General features: G+C 52.7%; 1 protein-coding gene across 2 annotated transcripts in view; it reads right to left on the bottom strand.

Annotated features, from left to right (window-relative positions):
* PLXDC1 (plexin domain containing 1) overlaps positions 1 to 12,597 on the bottom strand; it is a 61,496-nt gene that overhangs the window by 42,880 nt on the left and 6,019 nt on the right. For both annotated transcript variants that reach the window (XM_055132553.1, XM_055132554.1), the window contains exon 2: positions 10,962 to 11,140. In XM_055132553.1, the coding sequence (XP_054988528.1) occupies positions 10,962 to 11,024 (63 nt within the window). In that variant the 5' untranslated portion in view covers positions 11,025 to 11,140. The remainder of the gene's footprint in view (positions 1 to 10,961; positions 11,141 to 12,597) is intronic.

Below are 12,597 nucleotides of genomic sequence, written 5' to 3' on the forward strand. Positions count from 1 at the left end.
CTCTCCAGCCCCCGTCTGTCCGCCCAGACAGGCAGCGTGGGGCAAAGTGCTCTCTGCACCCACAGCTCCCATCTGCACATCGTTAGTACTGGAGCAGGATTGGCCAAGGGAAACCGAGGCAGGAGATCTTCCTTTGACCTAGGGGAGGAGGGCCCAGTGCTTTGCTGTCGGCTGAAACTGTGGATTGAACCTGCCTCGCTAATCCCTGGGCTCTCGCTAATCAGGAGGATTCTGTTGCTCCAGGGTTCCAAGGGGAGTCTGGGCTAAGCTACATAAATAAGGTTCTGGGTGGGTTGTTCACCTCTCCTGGCAGGGGGTGATTGATGACCCCTGGGATGGTGAAGCGGGGGTCAGGGGTGGTGATGACTATTCAAAACCCCATTATGGAGACCCTCTTTGGGCCGGGAAGGGGCAGGGCGGCCCGGGACTGAGCCACTGCCGGGCAGAACCAACAGCCACTACAGAGAGTGCTGGGAGGGGCTTGGGTGCAGGCAGGAGCAGGAGGGACAGTGGTTCTGGCAGCCCCATGGGGCACTGGACCGTCCACTCTGTACATACTGGAAGCAGCCCCTCTCTGGAGCCAGGGCCACCTCACGGCTCACAGAGACTTTCCTCTGCTCCCCACAGCCTCTCTGGCCTTTGCCGGGTCGGAAGTCAGGTCAGAAGGTCTCTCACCCAGACCCCAGATGTGGCTCAGTGGTGGAGCAGCTGTGAGGCCCCTGGCACGGTGGTCAAAGCACGGCCAAATCCAAGGAGTGTGGCGAGGACTGGCCCCCAGCACAGGTCCTTCATGGAGCACAGCACCCACAGGACAGGGTCACACGCCTCTCCCCACCCGAGCCCTGCCCCAGCACAGGGCCTGGCACCTATGTGGTGCATCCCCCAGCCCCACCATCGCACACCACCCAGGGGGGTGGTAAGCCACCCGAGGGGGTCGGAGTGATAGTTCAGCAGGGAGGGCACTTGCCTTGCACACAACCAACGCTGGTTCAGTCCCCGGCATTCCATATGGTCCCCTGAGTCCGCCAGGAGTGATCCCTGAGTGCAGAGCTAGGAGTAACCTCTGAGCATCATCGGGTATGGCCCAAAACAACCCAAAAAAGCCACCTGGGAAGGAACTGGCCACCTCTCTGAGAGCCCGAGCCATGGAGAGTGCTCCCCCTAACTGGACTTCCACAAACTTTTTTCCTAGGAGGTCAGGGCACAAGGGAGTCACTGCTCCCACAGTGACACAGTAAAGGGACTCAGCCAGCAAGAGATGCAATGGCTCTGGGGCCATCAGGGCACGGACTTGGGGGCACTGGCAGTCCACAGACCGTAGCTCTCCATGGGGGCTGGGGAGGGGGTAAAGCTCTGGATTCCCATGTCGAGACCCTGGGCTCCATTCTTGATGCCACTCATTAAATTTAAAAACTCTACACTGGGGGCTGGAGCGATAGTGCATGTCTCACAATAGAAACATTACTGGTGTCCGCTCGAGCAAATTGATGAACAATGGAATGACAGTGCTACAGTGCTACTCTGTATACGTGAAAAGGGGACCAAGATCACGGTGGACACAGGGACAGAAAAGCAGCTCAGGAGCTCAAGGTCAGGCTGTCCCTTCTTCCTCTCCAGCCCAGAACCCCACAGAATGTCTCCCCACCCTCATTAAAATCTCCGACCTGGAGCGATAGCACAGCGGGTAAGGCGTTTGCCTTGCACGCGGCCGACCCGGGTTCGATTCCCAGCATCCCATATGGTCCCCTGAGCAGCGCCAGGAGTGATTCCTGAGTGAAGAGCCAGGAGTAACCCCTGTGCATCGCTGGGTGTGACCCAAAAAGAAAAAAAAATCTCCGATCGCTGAAACAGGTCTTCAGAACCATTAAGGCCCCAACCAGAACTGGCTCGGGGCAAGGAAATAGTACAAAGTAACGAGCTTGCCTATCCCCAAGCACTGCCAGGTGTGAGCCCTGAGCACAAAGCCAGGAGTGAGCCCCAAGGACAGCCTGGTGTGGCCCCCAAACAAGTAAGACAGGACTAGCTTGCCACGGGGCGATCTGCTGAAGGGCTTCCCCAGAGACAGGCGTTGCTCTAGGACCAAGGCTGGGGGCTTGGGCGTCCCACAGATTTCAGTTCAAACTCTGCTCTGCATCTCAACAGTGGATGCCGCCCTTTCCTCGTTCTCGGAGCTCCGGTTCTGCCGGTGGCAGCCTTTCTCCCAGCCGGGATAGAGCGGTAGAGAACACCAAGCCCGGCGCCAGGCCCACAAAACGCTTTGCTGAGCAGAGTTATCAGGAGGATTCTGTTGCTCTTTTCCAGGAAAGGTCGTGATTGTGACTCTTCCTCCTCCCACCCATCCCAGGCGCCCCACACGCCTGCTGTGGCCCTGTCTCCTCATCTCAATTATCCCCGGCCGGAGGCCACGGGACCATCATTTCTGACAGCCACACATTTATCTTGGCTGAGCTCAAGATGTCTCTAGACAGAAACTTGGGCTAAGCTCTCACCCCAGCTCGTCACCTGCCAGCCAACTGGCAGGTGGAAATGCCAGGCAGGCAACCGCGGTCCCCTGCCAGACCTGCTGGAGTGGCCTGGACTCAGGCTTGTCAGGCAGGTCCACCGGGCACCTGGTGCTAAGGGATTCCTCGGGGCCGTGGGGTGAGGGGCAGCCTGTTGCCTGCCTCCACCAAGGCCGGAGGCCAACCAAGACCAACAGGAATATTCGGAGGGGGGCGGGGGGGGGGAGAGAGGGATAGTACAGTGGGTAGGGCATGTGCCTTGCACACAGCGGACCTGGCTTCAATCTCTGACACCACGTACAATCCCCAGAGCCCCACCAAGAGTGATCCCTGAACGTAGACCCCTGAGCACAGCTGGGTGTAGCCCAAACCAACCCTGAACCCCCCCAAAAGACAAACAGAAATGTTCTCTAGATCCCTGCTCCTTGAAAATGCTCCTGTAGACCCCACAGCAGTGGCTTCTTCTGAAGCAAATTGAAAATGCAGAATCCAGGCCACAGCGATAGTACAGTGAATAGAGCGTTTGCTTCGCACATGGCCGACCCGCCCGGGTTCAATCCCAGGCATCCCATATGGTCCCCCAGCACCACCAGGAGTTATTCCTGAGTGCAGAGCCAGGAGGAACCCCTGAGCATTGCCGGGTGTGACCCAAAAAGCCAAAAAGAGGGGGGGAAATCAGGTAAAGAAATGCAGAATCTGAACAGGTGAGACAACATAGTAAGACTTGGCTTGTAGTGGACCTGGCTCAGTCCCCGGCACATCCTATGGTCCCCCCAAACCCCATGAGGAGCGATCCCTGAGTGCAGAGCCAGGAGTAAGTCCTGCAGACTCCTGAAGAGCCGTGCCCCCCACTTAAAAAAAAAAAAGGAAATGCAGAATCTAGGGCCCACCCTCAAATCTTGTAAGTAAACCTCTGCAACTGACAGCACATTAGGGGTGGGGGGGAAGATGCAACCCCCAGTAAGCACCACAATTTTTAAAAAAATTATTTTTTAAAGCTCAAGAACCACCTCAGGTTGCACCGAGCACTGGAGAGCACGTGTGCAAGTACCACACGCAAGACACGATCCGGAGTCCAGCAGTTATCTGACAACATTTTTTTTTAAATGTCACTGATGTTCACAGAAATGGAAATATTATTTATCCTGGACCTAATTCAGACCATGGTCTTTGAGGATGACCATCAGGCATCTAAAGGTTTGTGATAGTGCAAACACATCTCAGACCAACCAGGCCTCCCCGCCCCCCCTCCCCAGGGCCAGGCTGGCCTCTCCCCACCAGGCTACTCCATAGTTTCACATGGTCATTACCCTGCCAGTCCTTTGAAGAGCGCTTCTGTTACATTTTGAGATACCTGAAGTGGTTTGTACCGTGAAACATGATCTTCTAGCATCACTTTTCACGGCTTTATTGCCAGCTACGCAGAAGAAAACCCTCATTTTTCTTCGACCTTTGTCTACAGTTGGGCGTTGAGATGGCTTCCAGTTTTTGTGCTCTCATCACTGCCCTGGGAGGAATATATTTGGTGCAATTCGCACCCCATGGATCCCAACCCCTCTTTAGATACCTGTATCGTAAAGCAGAGCTTCTGAAGCCTATGGGCAGGTGAGTCCTCTGGGAATCCGACCCTGACTCAGTAGGGCTATGGGGCCCGAGCGTCTGCATTATTCGCAAACCTCCAGCCCCCATGTTGCTAGCCCCCACCACACTGGGGGAACAATGGAAATATGAAGAGGAGTGCCCGGAGTCCAGGGGGTCCTTTTTTTTTGTTGCTATCATTCTGTTTTCTCAGTGAGATCTGGGGGAGGGAGGGCAAGAAGTACCACCCTTTCCCCTATAGCCCACTAGGGCCACACTCTACCCAGAGAAAGTGAGAGAGAGATGAAAGCAAACAAACCCCTGAGTTGCTGGGGGCTGGAAGCTGGGAGGTTAGAGCACTCCAGGGTTCAGGTTCTGGGGGGACATTACTGGGCTAGGGGCTGGGGGGCTAGGGAACTAGGGGAGCTGGGTACTGGGGGAAGGGGATGGGGATGAGGGCAGAGGGAGCTGGGTGCTGGGGGTTTGGATGCGGGGGTATTGGGTGTTGGGGAATTGGGTACTGGGGGCTAGGATGCAGGGGGGTTGGGGTTTGGGTGCTGCGGGTTTGGATGCTGGGGTATTGGGTGTTGGGGAATTGAGTACTGGGGGGTAGGATGCAGGGGGGTTGGGGGGGGTGGGTGCTGGGGGTTTGGAGGGGGTCATGTGACATCCATGTCAGGGATCGAACTCAGGACCTCACACAAACAAGGCGCCTGCTCTACCACTTTCATTATCTCACTCAGCTGATCTCTGAAACAAGTCTGAGTCATTCTCCATCCCATCCTACAGATGAGGAAATTGAATTAAGACCAACAAGGAGGAGGATACATGCTACTGACTGAACCAGCACCCAGAACAGGGTGGACCAATGGATCTGGTTTGCCTGCAACTAGGATGTCAGGCTAAACTCAGGACCATCTCGAGACAATCAGGACAACTGGTCAACCCACAGGAGATCATCCGGCAGTCAGCTAATGGTCCTCACTCCCCCTCTGCCATGACGTGGGCGTGAGTATGTTTACTGGCTCAAGAGCATTCTGTTTGAAGAAATGGACTCAGATGGATTAAGAAACCCACCCAAGACAAATAAAACAAAGACAAATAGCCTACTGATCAAAATGGGCAAAGGACTTAAAAAGACACGTCTCCAAGGAAGATCATATACAAAAGGCCAACAAGCACATGAAAAGATGCTTAACTTCATTAGTCACTAGGGAAACACAGCAAAACCACAACGAGCTGGAAGAAAGGGAGGGAAAACGGCAAACAAGAAATGCTGGCAAGAATGTAGAGCAACTGGAACCTTCCTACACTGCCGGTGGGGATGTAAAATGGTTTAATTACTGGGAAGACAGTTTGGCAGAGGCTCAAAAATTAATCATGGAACTATCATATGCCCCAGCAATTCCTCAAAGTATAGACCTCAAATAACTGAAAACAGGTACTAAGTAAATACTGAGTTCGTGTGTTAAGTAGCAGCACCATTTACCATAAGTAAAAGGAGCAAACAGCCCAAATGCCATCAGCAGATGAAGGACAAACAGAATCAGTCTCTCCCGGTGTACCCCTCTGAGTGGATAAGCCTGGCAAACAGCAGGGGTGGTGACAGAAACCAGGTATTAAAGATCACTGGGCAGGTTGGATGCTGGTACCACACACACACACACCACACACACACACACACACCATTGATCATATGATTTCATTTACACATGAACTATATATAGTAAGACCATAGAAATAGAATGTAGGTTAGGGCGGAAAGGACAGAATGTGGGGAGCCCATGCTTAAAGGTCTCATTTCCCTTTTGGGGTGATGAAAATGTTTTGGCGCTAGATAGACTTCATGATTGCACAAGGTTGTTGTGCATTTTAAGGTTGTCACTTTAAAAAAAAATCACAACTTGAGAGTCTGGAGAGATAGTACAGTGATAGGATGCTTGCTTTGTACATGACTGACTAGGGTTGATCTCCAGCACCCATATGGTCCCCGAGCACTGCCAAAAATAATCCCTGAGCACAGAGCCAGTAGTAAGCCCTGAGAAATGCCGAGTGTGACCCAACAACTAAAAAATAGGGTTGGAGAGATAGTACAGCAGAGGGGGCACTGGCCTCACAAGTCTTATCAGCAAAGAGTTGACAGGAGGAGACCCTAGGTCCCCTGAGCATCGGCTGAAAGACACAAAATAAATAATACAGTTAGTTTGAAGACCAGGGACATAGCTCACATGACAGGAGGTTCACACGATTATAGGAGGCCTGAATTCTATCCCTGGTACCACATGGTCCTCCAAGTTCTGCCAAGAGCAACCCTTAAGTACTGTCAGGTGTGGCCCCAAATTTCCCAAAATAATAGTAAATAAATAATGAGCAAATAAGATGGTTGCTCTTCTGTTAAATCTCACCTCAACAAGGAAAAAGGTAAAAAAAAAAAAAAAAAAAAAAACTGACCGGCTCTCCTGGCCACCAAACAGGCCAAGGAGCTGGGTGGGGACCACCGCCTCAGGCATGGGGACCCCCATGATTCCTGACCACACTGAAAATTGGGGGTGGCTCGCATCTGCCCCCCAAAGCTCAGCGCTCATCACCCTACTCTGCAAATCTGAAACTGCCACAGCCCCCAAGGTGGGGCAAGGGGTCAGACTCAGGTCACACACTTGAGCTTTGGCCTGAACTGTCACTGCGGGGGTGGGTATGACCAGCTGGGAAGTTCTGCTCCATCAGGGGGTGGGGGTGGTCTTTTCTGTGCTGGGGTGAACCTAATCTTTGGGGGGGGGGCGCTCCCAACTCCAGCCCTGCTTTAGCTGCCTCAGCTCTGAACCCTAGAAGCACAAAGATCGGGTCAAGGGAAAAACCCTCCCTTCTCCCCCTCAGAAAACAGAACCACCAACCCCACCGTGAAGGCGAACCACAGCTCCACCCAGCGCCTTCTCCCCCCACCCCTTAGCCTCCCCAAATCACCAGTGCCCTCCGGGCCTCGGGGTTGGGCTTGGTGGAAAACTTCTGGAAATCCTGAATCTGTGCAAGAGTCCTATTTGCTTGGGTCGGTCTGGCTGGGTCTGGCTGGGTGTGGAGCGAAACCCAAGGAGAAGGTCAGGCCTGGGCCTGGCAGCTCGCTCCCCGCGGGCTGACCTGAGGCCTCCAGGTCTCCAAGGCCAGGGGTCTGAGTAGGAAGAAGGGGGCTGGCCGGGCAGGGCTGCTGGGGCAAAGGGGGTGAGTCAGCGCCCGTCAGAGAGGTCTGGAGTGGCCAGAGGGGCTGGGCCAGAAGGGAGGCCTGGGGCAGGAGGGCCACTGGGGACCACCGAGGGAAGATGAGGGTGAGCGTAGCGGCAGGCAAAAGGCATAGCAGCCCCCGGCCCAGTCCTGGTCACCTTGATATATCCCTCTCCGGAGTGGAGGGGCTCAGGGCCAGGGGCAACCACAGGCTGTGGTAGCAACTATAGCACTGTAGCACTGCCGTCCTGTTGTTAATCGATTCGCTCGAGCGGGCACCAGTAATGTCTCCATTGTGAAATTTGTGGTTAGTGTTTTTTGTTTGTTTTTTGTTTTTGTTTTGCTTTTTGGGTCACACCTGGCACTGCACCTGGCGGTGCTCAGGGGACCATATGGGATGCTGGGAATCGAACCCGGGTCGGCCGCATGCAAGGCAAACGCCCTACCCACTGTGCTATCACTCCAGCCCCTGGTTACTGTTTTTGGCATATTGAATACACCACGGGTAGCTTGCCAGGCTCTGCCGTGTGAGCGGGATACTCTTGGTTAGGCTCTCCGACAGGGATGGAAGAATCGAACCCAGGTCAGCCGCGTGCAAGGCAAACACCTTACCCGCTATGCAACAGTAGAAACATTTTTCTGGGTTTGAGACTCAAGAAAACTTTCTGAAAGGCACTGAAACACCTGCTGAAGTGCCACCTTCCCACCAGCCCAGCCTGTGGCCACCAAGCCTTGGTCAAGATGCTTCCCTCGGCCACAGCCGCCCAGCTCACAGGGGCCTGGGGGAGTCCAAGTCTCTGGGGGATGGAGGGGGGGCTGCAGAAAGAGCATCTGTCCCCCAGCTGCTCCCTGCTGGCTGCTCTGTGCTGAGGTGAAGGGCTCAAGGCAGGGGAGAAAGTGGCATGCAGACCCTCAAGAATTTGGGCATCAGGGGCTAGAGTGATAGCATAGCGGGTAGGGCGTTTGCCTTGCACGCAGCCAACCAGGGTTCAAATCCCAGCATCCCATATGGTCCCCTGAGCACCGCCGGGGGTGATTCCTGAGTGCAGAGCCAGGAGTAACCCCTGTGCATCGCCAGGTGTGACCCAAAAACAAAAACAAACAAAAAAAAAAAAGAATTTGGGCATCAGATACATTGGGGTGAGGAGTCATGAGTGGGAAACGGGGGGGTTGAAGTCGGGCCATCTCTTAAGTCTACAGAACCCGAGAGTCAATGGAGTTGGCAGGCCGGGGGACTATATGTGGTGCCAGTGATCAAACCCGGGTCAGCCGCATGCAAGGCAAGCGCCCTGCCTGCTGTATTTTCGTTCCAGCTCCAAACGTGCAAACGTATTTTTTTTTGTATAGGGTAGGGTGGAGAGAGACTACACCCAGAGATGGTTTGGTCCTCGCCTGTCTGGGCTGGGACCACCAGCACAGACCAGGATCCAACTCAGGGCCTCAAGTCTGCGAGGCATGAACCCTCACCATGAACCATCTACCAGCAGATAATGTGCAAAGGGTCATCAGAGACAGCATAAGGGCACAAACTAATTACTTGGGGGGGAGGGGCCTAGGGACCTACCTCCAGAGGTCCTGAGCAGAGGTTAGGGTACAGCCTGGGGGACCAGTGACTTGGATTCTCTAAAGCCAGCATTACTTGATCTTTTGGATATTACACACCCAAAAAGTTTAAAATATAAAATATGGCAGGACGCCATCCCCTCTGCCTGACTCCACCAAGTCAGCACGGATCCCTCCAAGACATAATCTGCTGTGGGTTTTGTGACTGAAATATCCAGGCTTTCCTGGGGTTGGGATGGGCTACCTCCCCTCACCTCCCTATACTTCCCGAAGCCTGGGTAGTCACATCCACACCCCAAAGCTTCCACCCAACTGAAAAGCTACTCCAGCCTTATCAACCCAATAAAAATACCAAATGCCCTAAACAAACACCATGACCTCTTAGCACCTGTATTGCAAACTATAATGCACAAAAGGGAAAGGAGAGAGCAAGAAGGAAAGTGTCTCCCATAGAGGGAGGCTGGGGGTAGGAGGTAGGGTGGTGGGGAATGGTGGTAGGGAAACAGGGGACATTGGTGGTGGGAAATGTACACTGGTATAGGGATGGTGCTGGATCATTATGTGAATGAAACCCAATTATGAATAGCTTTGTTATGGTCTATCTCATGGATATTCAATTAAAATTTTTTTTTTTTTGCTTTTTGGGTCACACCTGGCTCTGCACAGGGGTTACTCCTGGCTCTGCACTCAGGAATTATCCCTGGCGGTGCTCAGGGGACCATATGGGATGCTGGGAATCGAACCCTGGGTCGGTCACGTGCAAGGCAAACGCCCTACCCGCTGTGCTATCGCTCCAGCCCCTAAAAAATTATTTTTTAAAATGTGGAGTTCATGCCCAATTCAATCAGCTTAATGGCTGAATAAATAGCAGCACTCCTACATTTAAAATAATAATAATAATAATAAAATAAAATAGGTCAGGAGCAATTGTGTAGCAAGGAGGGTGCTTGCCCTACACACAGTCGACCCAGGTTTGATCCTTGGCACCCCATCTGGTTCCCTGAACACCTCCAGGATGATCCCTGAGTGCAGAGCTAGGAGTAAGCTCTGAAGACCACCAGGTGTGACCCAAAATCAAAAAAATAAAATATAATATAAAATTTAAAAATAGGGGCCAGACAGATAGCACAATGGGTAAGGCACTTGCCTTGCACAAGCCCAATCCAGGTTCAATCCCTGGCACCCCACACGGTCTCCTGAGCCCGCCAGGAGTAGTCACCCTTGAGCACAGAGCCAGGAGTAAGCCCCGAGCACAACGTGGTATGGCCCAAACACTAAGATATTAGGAGAGAAGCGGCAAGAAATATGTCATATTTCTTCTCATTTCATATCTTCCTTCACCTATAGCCTTTACACATGCACACACATGAACGTGCAAGCACACACATACACACACTGACAAATAGCCCACAGTACAGGCATGCAGGAAGTGGACAAAATACGCAAGACACTCAGATACACACTCAAACACGCTCTCACCGACACACACTTGTGCTTTTAGATTCAGCCATAGACACAGGCCAATGGCCTCCTTCAGCCTCCCCAAATGCCAAGGTGGAGGAGGGCGAGCCAGGGTGGGGGAGGGAGGAGGCAACAGATCATTTCGAAGACCGGCCCCCTCTGACACTTGGACCTCCTCTTACCACCCCTGCTCAGACCAGCTCAGGCCTGGATAGTTGTCCCCATTCTCCCCTGGAGCGTCACCCCTGCTGCTTCTCTGCTCAGCCCTCAGGTTGGGTCTCTGTGGCCATTAACCCTTTGGGACCCACCAGTTTGGCAGAGGCCAGAGCCGGCCACGGGGACGGGAGCAGGAAGCCACCTCCAGCTGTTAGTGAGGTCCTAGGAAGGCGACAAGGGCAGGGCCAGCCCCTGTGAATGTGCTGTGCCTCCTTGAACAAATCACTTCACCTCTCTGGGTTCTCAGAGACGCATCGTATGGCACAGTGGAGACAGAAGGACCACCCCTGCTGGGCCCTGTGTCATCCCTCCCAGGACCTTCCTCTCTGCTTACCTCCAGGGTCACCCCAAGGCTAGTGGATCTTGGTGAATTTGTGGAGGGAGGGCCGGGGAGCTCTCTGATTCCCCCTAACTTCCTCTGGCACTCACCACCACCCTGGTCTCGTTGTCCGGCAGAGTATCGATGGCCAGGGTGCTTCCTTCCAGATCCATGGTCAGCTGGGTCCTGTCTGGCTCCGAGTCCTGCCCAGGGATCTCGCGGGCTCTCCGGCTCCAGACCCCCGTGGTCCCCGTGGCAGTCCATCCAGGGCCTTGGGCTGCATCCTGACCTGAGAGAAGCAAGGCACAGAGAGCTGAGTCCTGAGCCTGGGCACAGTCCAGTGTCCCAAATCTAAGCCATCACTGACATGACCAGCCCGGGAGTCAGTTGTGCAGTTTCCTGCTGAGCACTGTGCACCTAGCACCCTCAGCCTGCCCCTCATTCACAGCACTGACTCTTTTTCACACTCAGGACTCAGTCACAACTCAGAGGCTGAAGGTTGCACAGGGTGGGGGACAGGGCTCAAAGGGCTGGAGCACATGTGTGACCACTGCACCAGTGTCCTTTGAGCACATTCAGGAATAACCCAGGAGCACTGCCTGGGAACAGTCCCCACCCCACCTCAGCTCCATCAGGTGTGCACCCCATAATAATAATAATAATAATAATAAATATAAAAATATAAAAAATAAAATAATTATTCTAAATATAATTATAATTATAATAAAGGTAACATGGGTGTGGGTTAGGGGTGCAGACTAGTTCCAATCCTAAACTGATATGTCTGCAAGGGAGTGATTATTTTCAACCTCACGTAACCCAGAATCATCTGGAAAGCTTTAAAAATGTGGGCATGGGGCCAGAGCAACAGTACAGCAGGAGGGGATTTGCCTTGCATGCAGCAACCCAGGTTCAATCCCCAGTACCACATGTGGTCTCCTGAGCACCACCAGAAATGATCCCCTAGCACAGAGCCAGGAGGAAGCCCTGAGCATTGCCATGTGTGGCCCTTCCTCCCCCTAAATTCTTGGCAGCCAAAGAGATAGCATAAGGGTTCGGGTAGTCACCTTGAATGTGGGCAACCACAGTTCAGCCCCCAGCATTAGTTGCCCTGAGCACAGAGCACCACCAGGAGTGATTCCTGAGCAGTGAGCCAGGAGCAGTTCCCAAGTACCACTGGGTGTGGTCCCAAGCACCAAAAATAAATAAAAATTTAAAAGAAAGTCATATGGCCAATGATCCCAGAGACTCAGAAATAAAGCTTGGAACACAGCAGCTTTTGGCAGAAATCCCTCCAGATTTAATTATCAAAATTTCAGAATTCCAAAATTGTGCGGTTGCAATAGCGACCATGCAATGTCATATGCAATTCATAATCAGCAACAGAAAACAAATTGTCTAGTGTTGCCTTTTAGGCAGATCTGAGTGTTGGGGTAAAATCCCAAATAATAATGGTGGGTTTGGTGTCGAAATATTGAATGTAATCAGTGTAAAAAGAGAGTAACTTGGAAATCATCTGCCACACAGGTAGGGGGAGGGTGTGGGATGGGGAGGTTACTGGGGTTTTTGATGGTGGAAAAAATTTCATCCTTGTATTTTCATCATTGTACGACCGAGATTTAAACCGAAAACTTTGTAACTGCTCTCACAGTATTTCAATAAATAAGCTTTCAATAAAGAAAGAAAGAAGAAAAAAGAAAGTCATATGGCCAAATAAGATGGAAAGTGGGTTTTTTGTTTGCTTGT

Source organism: Sorex araneus, chromosome 3 (genome assembly GCF_027595985.1).
Source record: "Sorex araneus isolate mSorAra2 chromosome 3, mSorAra2.pri, whole genome shotgun sequence".
In the NCBI taxonomy this organism is placed as follows: Eukaryota; Metazoa; Chordata; class Mammalia; order Eulipotyphla; family Soricidae; genus Sorex; species Sorex araneus.